Source organism: Hippichthys cyanospilos, chromosome 1 (assembly GCF_059441005.1).
Source record: "Hippichthys cyanospilos isolate Australia breed blue-spotted pipefish chromosome 1, RoL_Hcya_1.0, whole genome shotgun sequence".
Taxonomy (NCBI): domain Eukaryota; kingdom Metazoa; phylum Chordata; class Actinopteri; order Syngnathiformes; family Syngnathidae; genus Hippichthys; species Hippichthys cyanospilos.
The window spans coordinates 5,627,501-5,650,656 of record NC_142369.1 but is presented as its reverse complement, the minus strand read 5'-3'; the positions used below and the strand labels follow the sequence as shown (position 1 = coordinate 5,650,656).

Sequence of the window (23,156 nt, the reverse complement as noted above, 5' to 3'; positions counted from 1 at the left end):
TTAGCCCAGTGTTTCTCAACTGTATTTTGCCAGCCCCCCCCTAGAAAAGAGAAAACTTTTCACGCCCCCCCCCAGTCGATGCACTGAAAATAAATAAGATTATTATTGATGAAAATTGTTCAAGTATACCTACACATGTATCCTTTTTAATATTAACAACATAAAAACGCAATATAAATCAACTTTCAACAACTGTTAATTATTTTCATCGCGTTTATATTAATTATAGCTTAGTCTAAAACGGAAAAAAAAAGAAGCAAGTGCACCAAAGTACCTGAAACTAAAAGAAAATGAAGAAAATTATTACTTCATTGCCATTACATTCCACGTGACAAAAACAAAGCCTTTTTCCTGGGATCAAAAAGTCATATGTCTTATCAATAGTTAATATTGTTTTTCATGAGCAGTTTATACTTTAAAAAACATATTTTTCCTCTTGCAGTCGACTGAAAATGACACATGCTGAAGGCTTCGGTATTGACCAATCACTGCTTGTGACGTTCACGAGCTAAGAGATTTTGCGACATAATTCATTTCCACGAATGAAATATGAATCAGAATTCCGCATTGAGACTAATTGAATTGTGACAGTCACGCTCCAACATTAATCAATAAAAATGAACTCAGATATGAAGTTTTCAGGCAGAATATCCTCCAACGGTTTTTATATGATCATCTCCTGGATTTGTCGCTGGTTTCAACGTGGAACTTGTTCCCTTCGTGCATTAGCCTTACACAGATATGAGCGAGTTGTGGTCTGACTGGTTTGAGCCTGCATGAATCTCCTGGCTGACGCAGGCCCTGAACAAAAGTCTCCTGAATGTGACCTGAATACGCACACGCACACACACACACACACACACACACACACACACACGCGTCGTCAGGTGATTGCTTTATCTGTGGTGAGTGACCTTATTGTTATTGTGTCAAGCGTCTTGTTTGTCATGTGACAGCCAACTAATATAATGTATCATCTGACCACTTCCTCTACCTGAAAAACTTCACAGGTGGTGTTGTGGACAAAAAAAAAAACAAAAACATACAAACCTGTAGTTTGAACTGTTGTAAAATGTTGTCGCTTGTGTCTAGCCTTCGAGTTTTTGTGTGAAGTGTTGTGTCTTTACTCGTGCGTGAGTTATCAATAGTTAATAAAAATGATTTATTTGCTAGCTACCAGAGGCACGAGCTAGCAAGAAAGCTAACAATCTTCATAACAGTATAGCATGCCACGATTTCATTAAAAATACAAATACACTAAAATGCAGAATAAGTTTGTAGGCATTTGAAACTGATTCTACAAATGTACAAGAGAGCTTTGGTTCATTTGCGAGCCAAAGATTCACAAGCTAGTAATCAATTCAAGAAAGCTAACGAGCTTCAGAACGTGAAATATAGAACTTTGTAACAAATCAGTGACATAAACTCATGTAAAAGGAAACATTGGTTTGCCAATTAAGAGTCTGATGTTCACAACTCATTCTGGTCGAGAAAAAAAAATGCTTCATTTGCTAGCTACCAGATCCACAAGCTAGCAATCAACACAAGAAAGCTAATGACGATCTTCAGAAAGTGAAATATAGAACTTTGTAACAAATCAGTGACATAAACTAATCTAAAAGCAGGCATTGGTTTTCCAATTAAGAGTCTGATGTTCACAACGCATCATGGTTGAGAAAAAAAATGCGTTATTTGCTAGCTACCAGATCCACAAGCTAGCAATCAACACAAGAAAGCTAACAGCAATCACCATAACAGTATAGCACACTATGATTTCATTAAAAATGCAAAAATGTAACTGCATGACAACTTTGTAGTGATTTGAAATGGCATTCTACAAATATACAAGACAGCTTTGCTTTATTTCCTGGCCAAAGACCTACAAGCTAGCAATCAACTCGAGAAAGCGATCAACGATCTTCAGAAAGTGAAATATAGAACTTTGTAACAAATCAACGTGACATAAACTAATGTATGATGATGTTCACAACTCATCATGGTTGAGAAAAAAATGCTTCATTTGCTAGCTGCCACATGCACAAGCTAGCAATTAATGCAAGAAAGCTAACAACATTCCTCATAACAGTCCAGCATGTTATAATTTCAGTCATATAAAAGAACAGAAACTGAAATGTTAAACTTTGTAATAAAATTAGGTAGCATTCGACAAATGTGTGAAAATGATGTGGCAAATCAAGATGGTTGAGAGAAAAAAAAATGCTTTAATCGCTAGCGACCAGGCCCACAATTTAACGAGCAACGCAAAAGCTAGCATATCTTGATAACAGCATAGCATTGTCTGAAATTCATAAATTTTGTTAAGGTGACAGTTTGCAAAAGTAAAAAAAAAAAAAGTATTTGCCAACTACCAGACCCAAAAGCTAGCAATCAATGCAAGAAAGCTAACAACAATCTTCAAAACTGTCTGGTGATTATACCATTCATACAAAAGAGCTGAAAGTGAAACGTGTAACTGTTGTGAATCGAAGGGTTGACATTTTACGAATTTGAAAGCCATCTTTGTTCACCAAAAATACTTTACTGTATTTGCTAGTCATCAGACCAACTAGCTAGCAATCAACGCAATAAAGCTAACAATCTTCAGAAAGTAAAACATGTACTTTTTTAGTGAATCATAGAGACATAAAGTAATGTTAAAGGCTGAATTCGTTTAGCGAGTAAGAACATCTTCGCAACTCAATATAATCGACCAAAAATGCTTTACTTGCTAGCTAGCAATAAACACAAGAACGCTAACAGCAATCTTCAGACAGTAGAATACATAATACGTTTGTAGTGAAGTGAAACTAGCGAATATCGTCATAAACAAAATGTATATTGTCACTGAAATGTACTTTGTATTAAAGTGGCGGCATTTTATGCAGATGGCGATTTTGTTCCCTAATGAAAAAACTTTGTTTACACATCCCTATCATATGACTGTGACCTTGTTGGAATCCCGTGACCCTTGAAACACACACTTTCTAGACATTTAGAATGACTGTCAGTTAAATATTCTTCATTTTGAACACAGTACGCAATACGGTGACTCAGTGCAATACGTTTTTACGAGGTGGGTGGTTATTTACCGGTTTGAAGAGGATGGACCTTATCCCGGGTTTGTGTGCGCTTATAAGGAAGTGACTCCACCTCACTAACACATAGTTGCCTGAGCGGCGTGAAAGCATGAAACTTGGAGTTCTGCTTGCTTGTTTCCTGGCAGCATGCGCGGCCCAGGAGCCTCACCCGTGTCGTAAGTTCCTCTTATTTCTTCCTTTATCTCTTATTTACTTTGATTGTGATTGTGATTTGCTTTTTCCCAGTGAGTCCTTCACTTCTGAGCGGTCAATTCTCTTTGGTACTTTTTTTTTTTTTTTAATTATTAAAGCTCGCTATGTTGTGAAAGAGGCCCAATAAGCTCACTGAGATGTTATCTTTTTGTGCAGGCCACACAGAACGAGCAGCTCTGGGCTTTTGCCAGCTATCTGTATGATGCACTGGGGCAAAGAATAAGACTCCAGGAAATTGGATTTTACCAGAACAAGTCCTTCAATTATGATGCTCTTCTTCTCTACAAAAAGGTGACTCGTGATGCCAACCAATCCAAGATCTTAAGATCTTAAGATTTCAAAAAATGAGACTCATTCAATCCCAAAGACGTGTTTTTACGTTTTTCAGGCTAGACCAGAGGTGTCAAAAAACATCCTCGTGCCCAACAATGAACATTACAATACGCATTGATTTTTACTTTTGCAAGCGATGCGAAGATCAGAACTGCAATTTAGAGAATAAAAAAAACGGTTAACAAGCGCGGCGTCCCAAGCTGCTCTCAGCCGCAACTTAGGCTAGTTCTCGATAACCGATGAAAAACATTACAATACGCAACATTTTTTTACGTATACAAGCATTGCGAAGATCAGAACTACAACTTGCTAGCGGAAGTGACCAGTTGCCATGTTTGTGGCAAATAGCCTGCCGATCACTACATTGACAAAGTGGAACATTTGCATTAGCGTTAGCATCTAGCTTCGCCATGCTACTCAGCGCACATAAAATCCTTTTATCGACCTGAAGAAATTCCCAATGGGTATGGGTCACCATTACCAAGCATCCATCTTTGTTTTCTGTTGTTTTATAAACAATCAGTCTTGTATTTCTTTTTAAATTTAAATTGCAATGATTCTAAATTTAAATGTACTTTATTAGCAGCTCAGCTATTAGCACCTAGCGCCAGTGTACTTGACATGTTTTTTTTTAACGTATATCATTACTTAGATGACACCCAGTGTCCAGAATGTGACACTACAGCACCATTTTATTCTGTTCTAGACTTTGCAGTTTAATTGCACTTTCTTTGAACTTGCGAAGAAATTGTCGTTCATTGAATTGAATTGTTTATGTATTATGTGTTGTGTACGAAATATGTGTATTGTGATACATAGGGGACCCAAAAGGATTTTCCAAGCATCTTAACTCTAATTTACATTTCAACAATATATTAACAGTTGACCCAAGCTATTTGGGGGCTAATCGGGACTTGGCCAATGTGCAGAACAAAAATCGTTGTTGTAATCGTAATAGTTGTTTTTATTAAATTATATTCCATTATTTCACACTGTTGCTTTAGTAGGCAATCCAAAAAGTTTTTTTTTTTAATGTAAAAAACATTCATATACCATTTTACAATCCAGTGCGGCTTGTCCGTCACTAAAATTGTTTTTTTAGCTCAATTTTTGCTGGTGAGGTTTATACTGTATACCGGTGTGGCTAATAGTCAGAAAAATATGTGAGTTTAGGTACTAAAGTAATTGATTATTTAAGTTACTTTAGTACCAAAAGTAACAGATTCCTCAAGTACTTGAATAGTGAGGTAGTTTCATACTATATTGATTGTTTAAATACTTAATTACCAAAGGTATTTGATTACTTAATGCTTTGAGTACTCGCCATTTTTAAACTCCCCTTCAGCCATACATTTGAATTTGGGGGGGGGGGTTGTAAATAAGTACATGAGATTGAACATCTGGACTCGAGGAAAAAAATATAAAAATACGTGTTTCGAACTTGATGACATGATGACAACCAGCATTTCCTCTGCTACCAGGGCGTCATGTACGAGATCAACCAACAAGATCAAACATGCAGGAAACGAGCTCTGAAAGTTGACTTCCACCCGATTGCGGTCCCGAAAAACGCCACCCTTTTGGGCCAGGCCATTATCGGGAGCTCCTCAGGCCCGGGTCAGGGTCTCCTCGTAAACACGTGGACGGGCAAGCTACACGACCGCGGTGAGTTGGGGATCAAAGCACTTAAATTACCATATTTTCCGCACTACAAGGCGCACCGGATTATAAGGCGCATCCTCAATTAATACATATTTCAAAACTTTTTCCATATACAAGGCGCACCGGATTATAAGGCGCACCCTCAATTAATGACATATTTTAAAACTTTTTCACATTAAAGTAATCCTCAAACTAATACCAATAATAACTCAAATAATAACTCTCAATAGCATAATAAGTCAATGTCAATGTGAGCAACCTTGTTCAACTGTAAACACACAAAAGAAACAGGTCAAGCTTACTTTATCGGTCGATTCCCCATCGACCAATCCCATTCTCAATAATGATCCACATATAAGGCGCACCTGATTATAAGGCGCACCATAAGCTTTTTAAAAAAAATTAAGGCTTTTAGGTGCGCCTTATAGTGCGGAAAATACGATACTACCAATTTCATATTTTACCCTTGTGTGGTATGTTGTCCAATACTTTGATCTACACATCAAAGGGAAAGCATTGAAAGAAAACACGAGGGAGCTGAAATTTCACCCAGATGGGGACAACATCCCAGAGTTCAACATGGCACGATCTAGTTATCACACTACCAGGAGCGTGCTTTCTCTTAGCTAAAATACAGCGATTTGGAAGAAAATGTCCCCAAAATTGATCAAAATGTTGCACCAGTGTTAAATAAATGAATAGATAAATAAATAAAAGTAACCGGGTCATTTAGACTTAGGATTTTATTTTTTTTTGTAGCTCTCCCTGAAAAACTGTGGCCACCGTTTAGACATTACATTATAAATACCTCAACACGACTGTAGTTTTCAACCAGCATATATATATATATATATATATATATATATATATATATATATATATATATATATATATATATATATATATATATATATATATATATATATATATATAGTCAAAAAAAAAAGAACCGATCCAATATTTGGGTAAAAATATGCCCCAACTTTTTAGGTTGTTTTATAGTTTTAAAGTTTTAAAGTTAAACTTTCGGTATGTTTATACAATTTTAATAGATAACAATCTTATTTTTGTTCGGCGTGGCAAGTGGGGTCGCTTTTCAAAATATAATTAAGAAGCCCTGTTGTTTTGTACAAAATGACCAATTTTGGGGGTTGCTTTGTGCAAAACAATCCATAAAGTTGGGTCAAATGGACCCAAATACTTGGACGCTCCATTTTTCGACCCATAATTGGGTTATTTTTAACCGTTTTAAGAGCGCAAGGCCTCGGTAATCGCGGCTTAGCTTGCAAACATCACATGACCAAACTTAAAAAAACAGGAGAGGCGCGACAATGATCTTTTACAAACAGCTGAATGATTCGCGACATTTTACGGTCATTTTCAATCAATCCACTCACACCCTCTGGTCTTCATCCCGCAGTACCTTACTTGGTCACAGTCACCGAATTCGGATGCATTCCCGTCTCCACGTCTTACAAAATACCGCCGTTTGGATGGATGGTAACGAGGTAAGTCGTTCTTGATGTCACGCGATTCGCTTTGACGATAGCGTTTGTGATGCGCTACATTTTTGGTCCCACAGCTTTTTCAACAACGTCGTTGGGATTTCCGACCCCAACCGTCTCAACCCTCCGGACTTCTGCCACGACGCGACGGACGAGGAGCCGGTCGACTTCTTCAGTTTGTTTCAGATGAAATGAATGCACGGACAAGTCCGACTTGACTTGCTTTTTTTTTTTTTTTTTTCATGCCGGGCGGTTTTAGAAATAGACCCAAGACAGCCAATTTGGAGTATTCTGACTGATGAAAGTTAAAAACGTGTTTTTGTGTTTTTTTTTAACGCACGCCTCCTCCACCCAAGAAAAAAGTCGTCAATCGGCGCTCCTCGCTAATGTTTCCGTTGACGTTCTTTCACGTCACCGGCACTCAAAGTGTTCAGGTGGTTTTGTGTTTCAGCCTTTTTTATGGAATTTTTTTCAAATTGTGTCATCGATTTTTCGTCTGTTGTTTGCTTGCTAAATAAAAAAAATGTGACAAAGTAAATTCTCATTATTCAAGTCCAGTTAGGATTTTTGCTTTAAATAGATGTTTTTGTTTTTTTTTTTGCACTGAAATCGATCATTATGAACAAAGGTTTGGACGAGACACAAATTACGTAAGACAAAATGTCTCGTGAGATTGAGTCCACGGGAAAATATTTTGGCATCATTTGTAATGTAAAATAATGCTTGGCAGTTTTCAAATGTTTCTTTTTTACTGACTGCCACAATATTCATGTGCAGATTTAAGACCCAGCTAAGAATTTCATAATTCTGAATAGTTTAACAAAACGCATACAACTTTTTTTCAGCTTTGTTTTTTGTTTTTTTTGCAGTTGCGAACCGTCTTTGTCAGCACCGACAATCAAATTGTTGTTATGGTTCTGATATTTTGTGTAGCTGACTTACCCCCTTCATGATGTACATAGTGTATATTTTGCAAGGTGGAATTATGGAAATTCCTTTGTTTTTTTTTTTAATAATATCATAAAAGACTCAATGGGAGAAAAAAGCTGAAATTTACAGCAGATGATTATAAGATTTAAAATTTAAAAATGCAATGATTCTGACATTTCTTTGTGATTGCCCCTGGATGTGCAAAATTTTGTGTACAAAAAAAAAAATTGTCCAAATTTTGGACCATACTAATCCATTATAATTAAAATTTTTGAGAGGCATTTTAATAAAATTTTTGACATTGATTTTCCTGCGATTTTCTCAACGTGGTGCAGCGGTCAGCAAACAGGAAATTCTTTGTTGACTTGTGTTTCACCCCAAGACAGTAGGTGGCGATAGGGACCAGTTGATGGCTATGTCTCTTTGTTCTTTCTTCGTCACTTCACAGACGACAAAGACACATCATAGCTTTTTTTTAATTTTTTGTGGGTGTTGATGAATTTACCCAACAACGTATGGATAAAACTGATGCCACTGAGCAATTTGGTTGAAGGAAAAAAATATTCACAAATGACTTGATTTATTACGCCTTTAAAAGCATTTACAGAATTAGGAAAAAATGCAATGTGTATAGTTTGCAAAGTGAGTGCGCAAGAATGCAAATATGAGATTGTAAACATAAACAGTTAAGTTCTGAAACGTATGAATACGCTACTCTGGAGGGCTCATATGATGTTTGTAAATCTGATTAATGACATGTTCTGTCATGTTCTGTGGTTCTGAAGCGCTTCGTCAAAATGAGTGAGGGGGGAATTCTCTCAGCATATATTTGATGATAAATGGACTTGGGAGAAACATTTTGAAATCGTGACTGGAATTCACTGATGATATTTCATTTTTTTATGTTCTTTTATTGAGCAAGCAAACAGCAGACAACAGCCACAAATCTGCAAAAAAAAAAAAAAACATGGACGCAAAAAGACATCTGGAAGATGTCAAGGCGTGGGACGGACTTGGACATCCGCTGAATTTATCTGGAACAAACTGAAGAAGTCGAGCGGCTCCTCGTCCATGGCGTCGACGCAGACGTCCGGAGGGTTGAGGCGGTCGGGGTCAGGAATGCCAATGACGTTATTGTAGAAGCTGTTGGACCAAAAATGTACCGCGTCACAAATGCTATCATCAAAGCAAATCACGGGACATGAACGATGACTCGCCTGGTCACGATCCATCCAGATGATGGAGGTTTGTGCGCCATGGAGACGGGAATGCATCCGGAGTTAGTGACCATGGCCAAGTAAGGCGCTGCGGGAAGAAGACGGGAGATTTTTGAAGATTACCGTAAAAATCCTGCGACTCATTTAACTCTTTGTGACATGCCCCCCAAGATCATCGTCACGCTATCATCATTGAATAATATGAATAAGGACTGCATGGACCAATCACGGCTCACCTGTCTTCTGAGTTTGGTCATGTGATGATCACAATCTAATCCGTGATTGGTCACTACTGAGCCCTTAAAATCTTAACCCCTTTTGATCTATACATCAAAGGCATTTGACATCAAAGGGAAAGCAATGAAAGGAGGTACTAGGGAGCTGAAATTTCATCCTCCTAGTATTTTACATGATAGTGTGACAACTAAGTGGTCCTGCCACGTCGAACATCGACATGTTGTCACCATACGGGTGAAGTTTCAGCTCCCAAGTGTCTTCTTTCCTTTTGATGTAAAAAATCAAAGGATTGGAACAAATACAAGGGTTAAGTATGAAATTGATGGTATTTTAAGTGCTTTTGTCCCCACTCACTTTGGTCTTGGAGCTCGCCCATCCAGGAGTTGAGGAGGAGACCCTGACGCGGGCCTGAGGAGCTCCCTATTAAGGCATGGCCCAAAAACGTGGCGTTTTCCGGGACCGACATCGGGTGGAAGTCAACTTTCAGCGCTCGTTTCCTACATGAGCGGTCTTGCTGGTTGATCTCGTACATGACGCCCTGGTGGACGGAGGATATGCTAAAGGACGGTCTAAAAATGACTGTTACTGGTAAAAAAAAATAAAAATAAAAAAAAAGACTTAAAACAAGCCATCAGTGTCTGATGTATTAAAAGTTAGACCCTTTCAAACTTTATTTGTATTGGTCCACAAAAAAATAATCAACCTAAAGTGTCCTCTTTTGGATCATGAGAGAAATCTGTTACCAAAAAGAAATAACTTAAATATTAATAAATATTTGTCCACAAAAAAATAAGCAACATAAAGTGTCAGACCTGTTGGCAAAAATAAATCATTGTAAATGAATATATTTCCACGGAAAAATATTAAACATTAAGCATTCTGTTTGGGATTACAGGAGAGATCTCTTCACAAAAATAAATCATTAATAAAATAATAATTATTCATAAATATTTTTCCGCAAGTAAATATTCAACTTTAAGTGTCCTAGTTCGGTATCATAGTAGAGATGTGTTGACAAAAATAAATCATAAAGTTGACAGGTAACGAGAGTGGCACATGACAAGTTGGGTCCAACCATTCTTGTATGGGGGGGAGAATTGGCTTTTTACAATAATGAAATTGAATAACCTAGTGAACATAAAATTTGTTTTATGAACTTATATTTTCAATTCAGTAATTATATTTTTTAAGTTTTTTTTGCATGTTTTTTTGCAAATCTCTAGTACCCCTGAAGTTTTAGTCGTACCCCCATTTGAGAACCAGTGCTTTAGAAAATTATACACTTTAGATATTTAAGTACCAAAATATTACTCAAATAATCATCTAATAAAGTAATAAGGAATCCATTACTTTTGGTACAAACGTTACCTAAGTGATCAGTTACATACTTTACCTAAAGTAATTGATTATTTATTTACCGAAAGTAATAACTTTTGCACTTTGGGTACTAAATTAATAAAAGCAATCAATTACTTTCGAGCCTAAAGTAATTATTTTAGTTTTTAATTACCTAATTCCTATTATACTTGAGTGTCCCTGTCTTGCCAAACACTTAAAAATAATTTGCAAAAATGATTAAGAACCGGGAATTGAATGTCCGTACGATATAAAAATACGTCTTTAGGTTGGAACGCTCTCAATGTTCAAATCTTGAGCTCTTGGATTGCTTTGACATCACATCCGTCACCTCTTTGTAGAGAAGAAGAGCATCAAAGATGAAGGACATGTTTTGGTAAAAACCCCGTTCCTGGAGTCTTATCCTTTGCCCCGGTGCATCATACAGATAGCTGGCGAAAGCCCAGAGCTGCTCGTTCTGTGTGGCCTGCACAAAAATCGTAACATCTCAGTCACATCTTTGTGGGGATCTTTCACAACACGGTGAGATTTTTTTTTAAAGTACCACAGAGATTTGTCCGCTCAGAAGAGGAGGACTCACTGCAGGGAAGAAACAAATCACAGTTGAAAAGACAATAAGAGATTAAGGAAGAAATAAGAGGAACTTACGGCACGTGTGAGGCTCCTGGGCCGCGCACGCTGCCAGGAAACAAGCAAGCAGAAGTCCGAGTTTCATGTTTTCACGCTGCAGCTTCTCAGACGGAGATGCGTTAGCGAGGTGGCGTCCCTACCTTATAAACGCTCGTAAACGGGGATATGGTTCATCCTTTTCAAAGCGTTAAATGACCACGTGCTTTTCGAACAGCACGATGCACTGAGTCACCGTTTGGCGCATCTTTATTTGACATCGCTTCTATACATCTAGAAGGAGGGGATCTTAGTGGGTCGTGGGAGGCTAATAACGTCACGGTCATATGTTGGGGAGGTGAAGACGAAGATTTTAAAATGGGGAACAAAACTTGCCTTTCACGTGAAATGTCATCACTTTGATAGAAATATATTTCACTGGCTGCTCCTTTATACAAATAAAATCTTACCATGACGAACTGTTTTTGAAGATTTTTGCGAGCACTTTCTTGCGTTGATTGCTAGCTTGTAGGTCTTGTGGCGACCAAATTAGCCATTATTTTTCGTCAACCATATTTAGTTGTCAACTACAGTAGAAGTTCTTAATTGGTGAATAAAGTCTACATTCGTTTATATCATATTGATTCGCTACAAAGTTATCTATTTTGCTTTCCGAAGATTGTTATTAGCTTTCTTGTGTTTAATGCTAGCTTGTGCGTCTTGTGGCTACCAAATAGAGCAATTTTTTGGGGGGGTCAACCATGTTGAGTTGTCAACTAGAAGTTTTTAATTGGTGAATAAAGTCTACATTTGTTTATGTCACGTCGATTCGCTACAAAGTTATCTATTTTGCTTTCCGAAGATTCTTATGAGCTTTCTTGTGTTTATTGCTAGCTTGTGCGTCTTGTGGCTACCAAATACAGCATTTATTTGGGGGGGGTCAACCATGTTGAGTTGTCAACCAGAAGTTCTTAATTGGTGAGTAAAGTCTGTCTTTTATATTAGTTTATGTCATGTCGATTCGTTACAAAATTATCAATTTCGCTTTCTAAAGATTGCTATTAGCTTTCTTGTAGAAGTTCTTCCTTGGTGATTAAAGTCTGCCATTTATATTAGCTTATGTCACGTAGATTCGCTACAAAGGTATCCATTTCGCTTTCCGAAGATTGTTATGAGCTTTCTTGTGTTTATTGCTAGCTTGTGAGTCTTGTGGGTACCAAATACAGCTTTTTTTTTTCGTCAACTATATTGAGTTGTCAAGTAGAAGTTCTTAATTGGTGAGTAAAGTCTGCCCTTTATATCATGTTCATGTCACGTCGATTCGCTACAAAGTTATCTATTTTGCTTTCCGAAGATTGTTATTAGCTTTCTTGTGTTTATTGCTAGCTTGTGCGTCTTGTGGCTACCAAATAGAGCAATTTTTGGGGGGGTCAACCATGTTGAGTTGTCAACTAGAAGTTCTTAATTGGTGAGTAAAGTCTGCCTTTTCTATTAGTTTATGTCATGTCGATTCGCTAAAAAATTATCAATTTTGACATGTACGGTGGCTCATCATGACTATGATCTCCCACAAACCAAGAAGACACTCATCTTCTAGATACTTAGAAGTGATGTCACTAATATATGCGCAATATGGTGACTCAATACATCACGTTGTTACAACACTGTCCACAACACTGGATTGATCATCAAGAAGTCCCAACAAAGACTGTAATTTCTGCGGAGACTGAAGAAATTTGGCATGTCAGTAAATATTCTCAACAACTTCTACATTTATCACACCAGGGTTCTGCAGAGAACACCAACCTCATCAAGGACAAGACACACCCACAAAACGATCTGTTCAAACTGCTGCCATCAGGTAGACCCTACAGGAGTCTGCTAATCTGGAGTGAAGGGAATAAGAATTTCATTGTGTGGTATAATAATACTATGCATATGACAATAAAAGTCTTGAATTGAATGTGGGTGCTCAATTAACGGCTTGAAGAGAAACTAAGTACAGTACAACAAAAAATGACCAGACAAACAAGGAACACCTGGGCATGGAACAATAGGAGCAGGGAGCTGATTGGCAGGCACAAGGGAAGCAGCATTTTGAGGACAGGTGGACGCAATCATGCTGAAGGGGGGGTGTTAAATACCCAAGGTAGAAAAGCGCTTTATGAGTGAATGAACTGTCATTTCGTCAACATCAGAGTTCAGTAACTTTTTTTTTTCCGACTCGCCAGCCAAAATAGAGCACTCGAACGCTACTCGCTAGTGGAAAATTTATGCTAGAGGCTGCACAAAATGTCAGTTTCACTCATTTCAAACCCAATTTATTCACATTTTTTGCCAATGGGTTTTCAAAATGGGTCTCAATTGACAGCCAGCACTGTATACATTATGAATTGGGTGAGAAACTCAACGCCATTTCACACTGGTAAATAATACATACACTATATTAGAGTGAGAAAAGCAGAGCCTTTTGTCTTGCAAACATGTGGGAAACATTGCCCCCTGATGGTAGGATGACAAAGTGCTTGATTTGACATGTACGGTGGCTGGCTTTTCTAATGTGAATATCTTCGGAGATCATTAATCGCAATTAAAATTCTATTAATTGTGCAGCTCTGCTAGCTCGCGATTAATTTATGCTAAATTGCGCTAAATGCTGGCAACAAACACCGCACAATGACATGCCAGCATAATTAAGTCATTTTTAGCGTCTATGATTGGATATTAAATGTGATTCCAGAACAACATTGTGTTTGGATCAAGTCGCGACTTGTGAACCTCCTCAGCAACAGGTTGTGTGTGCGGTATCAAGTCAGACGATGTTGCAACATGCTTTAACATCAAAATTAAAGCATAGAAAAATGCGTGTCCATAAGCTATTCGGGAAAGGTAACATTTATTTTGAAGTCTCACTCCAACCAGGGCAGTCACAAGCAATCCATTCTTTGGTGTACACACCCCCCCTCCAAAAAAAAGAGTAAAACAATCTCGTGCTGTGCAGGGATGGGAAATCGTGTGGCGTCCTAATCTTTATAAGATCTCATCTCGTCACTATATAAAACGTTGACAGTCAGTGTTGTACATTTGGGAGAGGTGTCACTTGATAGCAGTAATAACAAAGTCCCCTCAGTTCCCCAACTTCCTGCACGGCAACAAGTGCATCCCGCACTTCCGTCTCTAACCACGGCAGCCTGGCGTCTGGATCTTCATCCGAGAACTGGAGCAAAGATCCCGAGTGGTGCAGCACCTTCAAACATTCCTTCAGCACCAAGCCGGCGCTCCTCTTCCCCTCTTTGGACTTCAACAGAGCATCTGTGGTGCCTTTGTCCAGGATGAGGTCCACGCTGGAAGAACCAAAGTGTTTGTGCAGCTGCGTACAGTCCATTTCCACAAATTCCAGCTGGGAAGAAAAGTTGCCGGGTTGGACAGCATTAGCTCGCACGTGCTCTTGCAAAAGCCGGACGGCCACAGGAGAAATGTCCCCACACGTGACTCGAACCGGCACGGGACAGCGCTGATAAATGGATGGACCCAAAGCGGAAGTGCCGCAGCCCATATCCAGGACTTGAAGTCTGGATTCGGAGCTAAGTTTGGTCTGTAAGAAAGGCATGATGAAGTTTTGCACTGCCTCAAAGCCAAAGAACCACTCAAAGTTCTTGAACGTCTTGCTGCTGCTTTCAGTGTAAAAGTGGTCCCAGGTGGCTTTTTTGTCCATGTTGTCAATCATTTCAGCTAGATGAAAACACAGGACAAAAGATCATTGACGTCTAAAACGACTAAAAAAAAAGACCATGAGACCAAAAAAGAAGAGTAAATCAGATGATTATGGCCTTTCAATCATCAGCAAAAAGCTGATGATTGTTCTACCTCAAGGGCACAAACTTTTTCCTCTCAGGGTTGCATCAGAAAACAAGAAAGGAATAAGGCCTACCTTTTCTTTTAAAAACTTACTAAAACACTAAAAATCAAGCAAGCAATTACACATTATCTATATAATGTAGTTATTTTTAGAATGTTACATATAGGCTTTCTTTTGAATGTGATGAACCTTCTAACGCTGCCTAGTACCCAAAAATAATTTATCTTTTTTTTTTTTGTAAATAGCAATGGGGGTTATATAAAAATGTATTTTTACTATATCCCGTGGGCCATTAAAACGTGGATGGTGGGCCACAAAAGGACCCAGAGCCGTAGCTTTGAAAGCAATGTTCTACCTGTAACTGCTGTAAACATTTACTGTAATAATGGTGTACACAAATAACAGTAATTTTCTTATTTATTACCCAGATTACCACTACATGGTATCCTAACACGCAGACAAAATTTCTTAAGGTCGTGTTTGGAAACAATCAATCAAAACAAATCTTAATTTTTACAAGATATCCAGAGTCAAATTCAGAATTGGCCTCTCTCTTTAACACATAACTTCAAGTCACGTAGTTTGGGTTTGTGAATAAAAACAGTGCAACATTAATCACACATCAAAACATTCAATTACTAATTTAAACGAGACAATGGGTAAAATGTTTAAATTCTAATAAACGTTTTTTCCTATGCCAGTGGATACCTTAATATTTATATTTTTTTATTTTAATGTGTGTTCTTAACAAAACGTGTTTTGTGAAATGGAATTATATAATTAGTAATAACTTCCTTTAAAACAATAAACAAATTCTTTGTCACTATGAACGTGACGCGATTTCTTTGTACAATAATATAACAGTTGAAAATGACATAAAATGCACTTCGAAAATGCAAGTCGAACCGGAATTACACTTGTTACACTTCCACCTGCAAGCTAGTTAGCATTTGTGCTAACTGAGAATTCCACGAGATGTCACTGTCAGCACCTAAAACGACAGAACGCCCAGCTCCCAACAATGAACAAAATTAATGCCTATCCGAGGGGAAACTTACAGCTAATTGAAGAGTGACGTCTTAAACTTGCTGAAAATATCCTCCAACTTGACAAAAATGACTTTACCAGCGGAGCCATTGTTATTTGTGCCCCGAGCTCCACTGTTTCGACATGAGCGCTTACTCGGACCTAAATATAAATGGAACTACAAATGTCGCCATTTTCCTTTTGGGCAAATAATAGACGATCTTTGTCGCGCTTAATTTTGACGAACTATTTTTGCTTCCTCCTTTATAACGACGACCAAGTAACCCCCCCCCCCGGTTTCAAAATGCACACAGCACAAGAAATAAGATGTAAATCCCTTTAATAAAACTCAAACGAAACGCAGTGTAACAAAGGAAAAGAATCCAACAAAGCAAGTAGATAACATTTACAACCACAAAAGAAACCTGTACAACTCTAAATGCCTGGAGTCACTTCTATTTTCTCAAAACATGTTTTTTTTTTTTTGTTTAATATATTTGGTGATAATTGTTGGAGTAAGTGGTACCATGAACTGTACTTTGAATTGTTCTTTGAACTTTTTTTTTTTCCGTTTACGACGCATGAGCATCATATCTCACATTCTGCATCATTTGCGTGGCTGTGTGTGTGCGTGTGTGTGTGCGTGTGTGCGTGTGTGTGTGTGTGGTGGTGTGGGGGGTCACAGAGTGGGGCGGGGCGCCTTATTTGTACAAGATGTCATAATGGCCTGGTCTGTAGAGGAGGAAGATGCGCGGGTCGCCGCCTTCGGGGAAGACGTGATGATTGACCGTCCCGCCTTCGCCTCTATCCATGTACTCGACAAGGATGGATAAGTTCAGGGCCTGGGCTAAGGCGATGATGTGAATGTGGTCACTTTCTTTCGACATGGGCTCCACCTCCTTGAAGGAAGAAGAAGAAAAAAAAAAACATCACTTGAGTCAAAGCGATGGCTTTAGAGCACCATGAATTGAAGCGCAAGTCGAAGGCACCTGCTGACAAAACTCCTTGACCGAACGTCCCCCTTCGATGAAGTGCTGGAAGAAGGCGTGCTCTCGCTGCAGGTAGCCCGAGGTGAGCAGTCGCAAGTAAACCACCACGTAGTCCGACACGTTCTGGTCGTTGAAGGATCTCAGCAGCTCCTTCAGGCTGGGCTGCTTCTCGCACAGCTCGATCAGGCCCATGAACTGGCCGGACAGTGGGAACGTGACCGGAGAAACGGCGCGAGGGGAGGCGGGGTTTGGGCGCAAACTCACCGTGTGATGGAAATCCTCGATGGTGAACTCGGTGAATCCCTCGTTAACCAGGTCCAGTTTGCTTTTCGCTGCCACCGCTTTGAACCTGAGGAGAGTCGACAACGTACACGCGTGTGCAGAATAAAACTCATTCGCTGCCATTGACGGCTAAAGACAAAAAAGGTTTATTTTCACTCATTCGACATGCAGGCTGCGTGGACCGCATTCAAAATGTTTCCTTCTTATGTATTATTCGAGGCTGAAAGAAGTTATTTTGAAGAGAATTTTATTTTGAAAAGTGGCCAGATTCTCATGGATTTGTTTCGGACACTTGAGCGCCAAAGTTTCACTCACAAAATGAGTGTGAAACAGACGTCTTTGGGAATAGGCCAAGTCAAGGGACAGGAGACGAGCATACAACTTTAAAAAAAAAAGATTTAACAGGCAATACCAGGAGTACTACTTGAAATAAAGATTTTCTTGCGATAAGGACGCTACTTCTCAACCAAAAAATACTCACAAACTGACAAGAAATCGATTTTCTACCTATTTGTTACCAAAGCAGATGAGCTCGCAAATGGCGATCCGTGGTGACAAAAAAGGTTGGGGACCCCTGTTGTACGGCACCCGTTGTCAGCGTTTATCCAAGCATGAATTAGCCGCTAGCTAGCAGCGCTCAAGTGCATCTGGCGACAGCAGTCCGATCACTTTTCAAAGGTAGATTAATTGGCAAAAATTACTCGCTTTAATGCTAACTGCCTGACAGTTGCCATCCATACTGATCACTTTTAACAAACCAGGCTGTCTCGAAGTGTTCTTTAGTCATCACTTTGTTTGAAAATGATGACTAAAATCTCAGTTCTCAGTCTAAAAATTTGGTAATTGACTGTTTCATTGACCAATATCTCAAATTTCAATTTATATGTTAGGAAAAAAAAAAGTAATTGACTTTGTTTCATTGATCATTACCTATTGTGATATATATATATATATATATATATATATATATATATATATATATATATATATACACACACATAATATAAATGCCTAAAAATTGGCCATTCATAATTTAATGTAAATGTGTTATTTAGTCTTTTATTTGTATTTCCTCAACCAAAAAAAGGGATTTTTTATTTTTATCAAAGTACCGAAATACTGAATAGTTTCTGCTCGACAGGATAAATACAGAATACTCTGATTACATTCAGTGCGGTGATATTTTGGTTTTACAGTTGAAAAATGGTATAATATTGACGGATGGGACATAGATTATCTTGCAAGGTTATGTTTGATCTGCACGCTGTTTTGTTAATTTGATAATCCCGTGAGACATCGCGTCTCGCGGGATTTGTGTCTCGTCTCATTCTTAGTAAATAAGCACATGGGATTGAATGTCGATACTCTGCAAAAATCCGTCTTTGGGACTGAATGAGTTAACCATTAGTAACTACCAGCACTCACTTTTGCAGCTCTTTGCTGTCATCTAGCAGCGACTCGAGATGTGCAAATCCAAAGGCTCTGTAGAAACAGTTGCCGTCCGGTCTTGTCTTGCGGATGTATGAATATTTTTTGTACAAATCCTGTGACGAATAAAACATTGGTACGTATGCAAAACGGGACACGACGACGAAGATGCACCGACCTTGATTTTGAGTTGATAAACTGTGTCTTCCTCCGAGTACTCCCTCTGCAGCACTGACAGTTCCTTTCTTTCTGACACGAGCGGGTTGCTGTTGGCGATCTACACAAGAGGGAAAAAAAAAATCATTAGGACCCAAAATTCAAAACGAGTGCAGCCCCTTGAGGTAAAATTCTCACCTCCTGCTGAATTCTATCTTGCTGTGCAATTATGGCCTCATCATACGCCAGGCAGTTGACTCCTATCAAAAAGGGATTAGTCGTAAATCTATGAACTTCTAAGGTGGACTGGGTTAATGTTCAAAAAAAAAAAAAAGGTCAAATGAGGATGACGTGACATGGAACGTGTTTACGTCTGCTAGTTCGAAAACAAAATCGCTCCTCCTACGTCGTTTAACGGTTAATTCATCGCCGAAACATTTATTTGATGTGAAATATCCACGAGATTTTTAAGTCGCCCGATAAAGTGGCCAAAACAAGCGTTTTCTTTGTGCAGCAATGTTAGCATTAGCCAACAAGCTAGGACTCCTGTTTGGACGCTGCGCGTCAAACGCTTTGTGTCACGGGACGACAGCGGGCCAAAACCGACAAAAACCACTCGGCTTTCATTTGACTTGGACCCCCAGAACCGAGTGTCCTCGTTGAGTGTTTGTTTGTGTTTCCACTTTGCTTTTCTCACCCTCCAGCTCCCCCTGTGATGCTTCTTGCTGCTCCTCCGCCATCTTAGCTGCTGTCCAGATCTGTTTCCTGTTTTTTTTTCTTCAGAACTTTATTGCTCATTAACACTGATACAAAAACACCGTGACGTGCTCCGTCCAACGTGATACAAGAAAAAAGTCAGAAAATAAAACGCATCGTCCACAACTTTGAATGTGGTTACGTCACATTTGCCCTAATCACACATAAAAGTGCAATTTAATTGGGTCAATGCAAACACTTTCTCGACACTTACAACGCAATGGAAGTAAATATATCGCATTCTAAACATGTTTAATAGGATTCATCAACATTAAAATCCAGTGAAATGCAAGCATTTATCGTTCAAATGTCTGCACTTTCCAAATTTGCCACTAGAGGACGCTAAACACCGCAAAACAGCCTTCTTCGTTTGGTTCATTATCAACGTGGGAGTGACCCAAGTGAACAGTTTAAAATCAAAATCTAATTGTATTAAAACATTCTTCTTGGAGGAAGAATAACATATATAAGATTGAGAAATGTAAAGTAAAATAAGATTTCGGGTTTCTGCTTGGCAGAGATTTGTTATAGATGGAGCATACCAATGTAAGTGCCATGTCTGCGTATTCCCCCTGCCCCCCAAAAAAGTCAAATATCTTTCAAATGTATTCTATGTATTCTTATTATTCAACAAAACACGGCTAGAAAAAACGAAAATACAAGGATGAGAACAGCCATTACTTAAAGGGACAATGTGTAAGATTTAGAGCGTTTTTCATTACGGACAGCAGGAGGTGCTGCATTTAACGTTGTGCGAAGTAAAAACAGACATGGCAGCCTCCAGACGAATGTCACCCCCCATGTAATATTATTTCATGATAACTCGACCTATGATTATATTGAAAACATACTGTTGGTAGTTAAGAACACATTTATTTGCAAGTTTTTGAAATTTATAACCATTTAACGCATTTCTTTAAAGAAAAAAACGGTCTAAATCTTACACGTTGTCCCTTTAATATTTTCAATATATTGAGTTTTTGCTATGGCACATACAACACCAGTCAAAGACCTGGAAACACACTCTACTTAAGTATTTCCCCCTAATTTAAAAATATTATACTATTATTAAAATCATTTATATTCTGAAGTATTAATAACGGTGTAATTTGGTAACCAAAAATGGTCATCAAAATCAAATGTTCCAGAATCTGGATTATTCAAAATTTGCCCATATTGAAGTCGTTTCCAAAAATTTGACTGCAACTGTATTTGGAACAAAAGGAGCACACCAAACAATCCTGACATCAAAATGTGCCATTTTCCTAAAATCCAATATCCACATACTTTTTCCCCCCGGACAGAAAAAAGGTTTTAGTAAAACTGTTGGGAATGTTTATAGTGTTAGAGAAATAAAAGTACAGGTGTGAGGCAGAATAATACTTCATATTTGCCATATTTGGAGTCCTTGCTCTGGCGCGTCTTTGTAACTGAAGGAACACACCAAACAATCCTGAAATCAGACCGTTTGCGTTTTTCGAAGTGCGGTCCAAGTTTGCAGTTTTTAAACGAAGCGTAAACCTCTCGTGAGCAGCTTCCCGCTACACAATCTGGGCCTTGTGCACCAGGGAGGCATGCGGGCTAACCGCCGCGTGGCCAGTCTCCGCTTTGAACCTCTTGGTGCTCGGGCCGTGCGCCTCGGACATCTGCGAGCGACTGCTCCGGCTTTCCCGGTCATCGGGATGCTCCCGGCCGGCGAGTCCGCCGAGGCCTTCGTCCACCTCGTCGTCGTTGTCGGTCACGGACGGGACGCTGTAGCTCGGGGACGGGTGGCGCTGCGACCTGATGGAGCTCCCCGGCCGGGACCATTCCTCGTTTCTCTGTCGGATCAGCCCGGTGGAGTTCATGGGCAATTGTGGCGGCAGGCGACGAGGGAGGCGAGCTTCCTGCTACACGCGTACACACAAATATACAGAGATTTACACACACGCTAATAAAAAGCCCGAGAAGCTGAAATCGGCTTCGTTGATTGGTCAGAATTGGACCGGTCCAGTTTCTCAGAGAACCAGTGAAATTGGATGCAGAGTGCGCACTTCATTAGCCCAAATGTTTGGCCGTAGTCATGTGTGGTGTGTGTTGTGGTTCTTAAATTGGGGTATGTGCAGGCCTGAGGGTCCGCGAAGGAACTTCAAGGGTAAGTAAGATTTGAATAGGATTCTGCAAGTGTCAGCAAATGTAATTTCATGCTTTTTAAAGTTACGGCAGGGGCAATAGTATTGTGCAGTATTTTGTCAAATGATTTGATCTTTATATCAAAGGCATTTCACATGAAAGGGAAAGAGTTGAAAGAAGTGGACCTGATTTTGAGGACGTGCCAATGGCGACTCCCAATTCCATGCATTGGCGTTGTATTAAGGACAGAAAAGAAGTGTATCCAAATTGCCTTTTCAACCTTATAGGCACTGGATTTTTCAATAATATATTTGTTTTTGGTAACATCATCATTCTAAAAGGTTAAGGTTTGAAAATTATTCGAGATAGCGACATGCTGCAAATGTTGCTTCATGCTACTTTGTTGCTTAAAGGGTTTCATTTATTTATTTAAAAACATTTACAACCCCTTTGAAGCAGTAATTTTAATCAAGTCGTTTTAAATATTTATCCTCTGGCTGTATTTACTTCCACTGTTACCTGATATAGTACAGATAATATACACAACATATAAATATATATATATATATATATAAATATATATATATATATATATATATATATATATATATATATATATATATATATGATGTAATTTTTTTTTAAAATTTGCGCAATGGGTTATCTTGCACAAAAAATTGCATTTAAGAACTATGGTAAACTGTTAAACAACAAAGCATCTAAGTGCAATAGCTCTTTTTGCATATTTTTTTTTTCACAAAAATCTACTCAATTAAAATGTTGATATTATCCAGAAAGCTATTAGCCGGATTCAAGGGCAGTAAAAAAAATTGTGTAAGTAAAAACAATTCACTCATGACATGGCTGCCATCTAGTGGTGAATGGTGATATTACAACTTAAACCTACCACTGACTCCCAATTCCACACCCCATGGACTGACATTTTCTCTTTTTTTGTATACATACATACATATAATATATATATATATATATATATATATATATATATATATATATATATATATATATATATATATAGTATATATATAACAGGGGCGGGGGCTATATATATATATATATATATATATATATATATATATATATATATATATATATATATATATATATATATATATATATATATATATATATATAGTATATATATAACAGGGGCGGAGGCTATATATATATATATATATATATATATATATATATATATATATATATATATATATTTTTTTTTTTTTAGGGTGGGGGGTGGCGATAAGTTTCTCTGTGTACTTTTGCTGCCCCTAAAAATATGTTATAAAAATAATGAGGAAAAAAGAGCAAATAATAAAAAGAATGCAATTTTCCAAACCTCCACCATTTCCCCCGATTCCAATAAGCCGAAAAATGACATAACCGGCCCG

The 23,156-nt window shown here is 38.4% G+C and overlaps 5 protein-coding genes across 8 annotated transcripts in view; 1 reads left to right on the top strand and 4 right to left on the bottom strand.

Moving 5' to 3' along the window:
• The first annotated feature begins 776 nt into the window (after positions 1–776).
• Positions 777–7,977, top strand: LOC148428802 (ependymin-like). Of its 2 annotated transcripts, XM_088410626.1 has the most exons (7): positions 777–905; positions 3,166–3,253; positions 3,324–3,358; positions 3,447–3,581; positions 5,105–5,288; positions 6,706–6,793; positions 6,868–7,977. In XM_088410626.1, the coding sequence occupies exons 1-7, from the start codon at positions 777–779 to the stop codon at positions 6,983–6,985; spliced, it is 777 nt and encodes a 258-aa protein (XP_088266752.1). In that variant the 3' UTR covers positions 6,986–7,977. The 2 variants fall into 2 exon arrangements, with proteins under 2 accessions (XP_088266752.1, XP_088266761.1); XM_088410635.1 differs by lacking the exon at positions 777–905 and having other exon boundaries at positions 3,138–3,253.
• Positions 7,978–8,610: 633 nt separating this feature from the next.
• On the bottom strand, positions 8,611–11,301 carry LOC148428801 (ependymin-like). The gene is made up of 6 exons (XM_088415345.1): positions 11,179–11,301; positions 11,075–11,109; positions 10,862–10,996; positions 9,529–9,712; positions 8,938–9,025; positions 8,611–8,863 (listed from the first exon to the last, which is right to left on the bottom strand). Exons 1-6 carry the CDS (start codon positions 11,243–11,245, stop codon positions 8,716–8,718), a joined length of 657 nt encoding a protein of 218 aa, XP_088271471.1. The 5' UTR covers positions 11,246–11,301; the 3' UTR covers positions 8,611–8,715.
• A 2,709-nt stretch (positions 11,302–14,010) lies between these two features.
• Positions 14,011–16,243, bottom strand: cskmt (citrate synthase lysine methyltransferase). Its single transcript, XM_088415334.1, has 2 exons — positions 16,054–16,243; positions 14,011–14,868 (listed from the first exon to the last, which is right to left on the bottom strand). Exons 1-2 carry the CDS (start codon positions 16,130–16,132, stop codon positions 14,207–14,209), a joined length of 741 nt encoding a protein of 246 aa, XP_088271460.1. The 5' UTR covers positions 16,133–16,243; the 3' UTR covers positions 14,011–14,206.
• Positions 16,244–16,344: 101 nt separating this feature from the next.
• Positions 16,345–19,726, bottom strand: otub1b (OTU deubiquitinase, ubiquitin aldehyde binding 1b). Its single transcript, XM_088415323.1, has 7 exons — positions 19,574–19,726; positions 19,075–19,136; positions 18,899–18,997; positions 18,718–18,836; positions 17,275–17,359; positions 17,011–17,205; positions 16,345–16,920 (listed from the first exon to the last, which is right to left on the bottom strand). Exons 1-7 carry the CDS (start codon positions 19,614–19,616, stop codon positions 16,723–16,725), a joined length of 801 nt encoding a protein of 266 aa, XP_088271449.1. The 5' UTR covers positions 19,617–19,726; the 3' UTR covers positions 16,345–16,722.
• A 30-nt stretch (positions 19,727–19,756) lies between these two features.
• nectin4a (nectin cell adhesion molecule 4a) overlaps positions 19,757–23,156 on the bottom strand; it is a 15,513-nt gene continuing 12,113 nt past the window's right edge. The window contains exon 10 of one of the 3 annotated variants that reach the window (XM_088415303.1): positions 19,757–21,518. In XM_088415303.1, the coding sequence (XP_088271429.1) occupies positions 21,174–21,518 (345 nt within the window). In that variant the 3' untranslated portion in view covers positions 19,757–21,173. Of the gene's footprint in view, positions 21,522–23,156 lie in introns of all 3 variants that reach the window. The other 2 variants (XM_088415295.1, XM_088415312.1) reach the window with 2 other exon arrangements.

Bases quoted from the DNA above. Each gene is read 5' to 3' on its own strand.
- LOC148428802 (XM_088410626.1), top strand. From the start codon at position 777: ATGAATCTCCTGGCTGACGCAGGCCCTGAACAAAAGTCTCCTGAATGT. The intron at 3,359-3,446 runs GTACTTTTTTTT...CTTTTTGTGCAG, and splicing joins TGAGCGGTCAATTCTCTTTG to GCCACACAGAACGAGCAGCT. The intron at 5,289-6,705 runs GTGAGTTGGGGA...TTCATCCCGCAG, and splicing joins GGGCAAGCTACACGACCGCG to TACCTTACTTGGTCACAGTC.
- LOC148428801 (XM_088415345.1), bottom strand. From the start codon at position 11,245: ATGAAACTCGGACTTCTGCTTGCTTGTTTCCTGGCAGCGTGCGCGGCC. The intron at 9,026-9,528 runs GTGAGTGGGGAC...TTCTTCCCGCAG, and splicing joins GGGCGAGCTCCAAGACCAAA to CGCCTTACTTGGCCATGGTC. The intron at 8,864-8,937 runs GCGAGTCATCGT...TTGGTCCAACAG, and splicing joins TCTGGATGGATCGTGACCAG to CTTCTACAATAACGTCATTG.
- cskmt (XM_088415334.1), bottom strand. From the start codon at position 16,132: ATGGCTCCGCTGGTAAAGTCATTTTTGTCAAGTTGGAGGATATTTTCA. The intron at 14,869-16,053 runs GTAAGTTTCCCC...GTTTTCATCTAG, and splicing joins ACGTCACTCTTCAATTAGCT to CTGAAATGATTGACAACATG.
- otub1b (XM_088415323.1), bottom strand. From the start codon at position 19,616: ATGGCGGAGGAGCAGCAAGAAGCATCACAGGGGGAGCTGGAGG. The intron at 17,206-17,274 runs GTGAGTTTGCGC...CTGTCCGGCCAG, and splicing joins TCGAGGATTTCCATCACACG to TTCATGGGCCTGATCGAGCT. The intron at 16,921-17,010 runs GTGCCTTCGACT...TCTTCCTTCAAG, and splicing joins TCAAGGAGTTTTGTCAGCAG to GAGGTGGAGCCCATGTCGAA.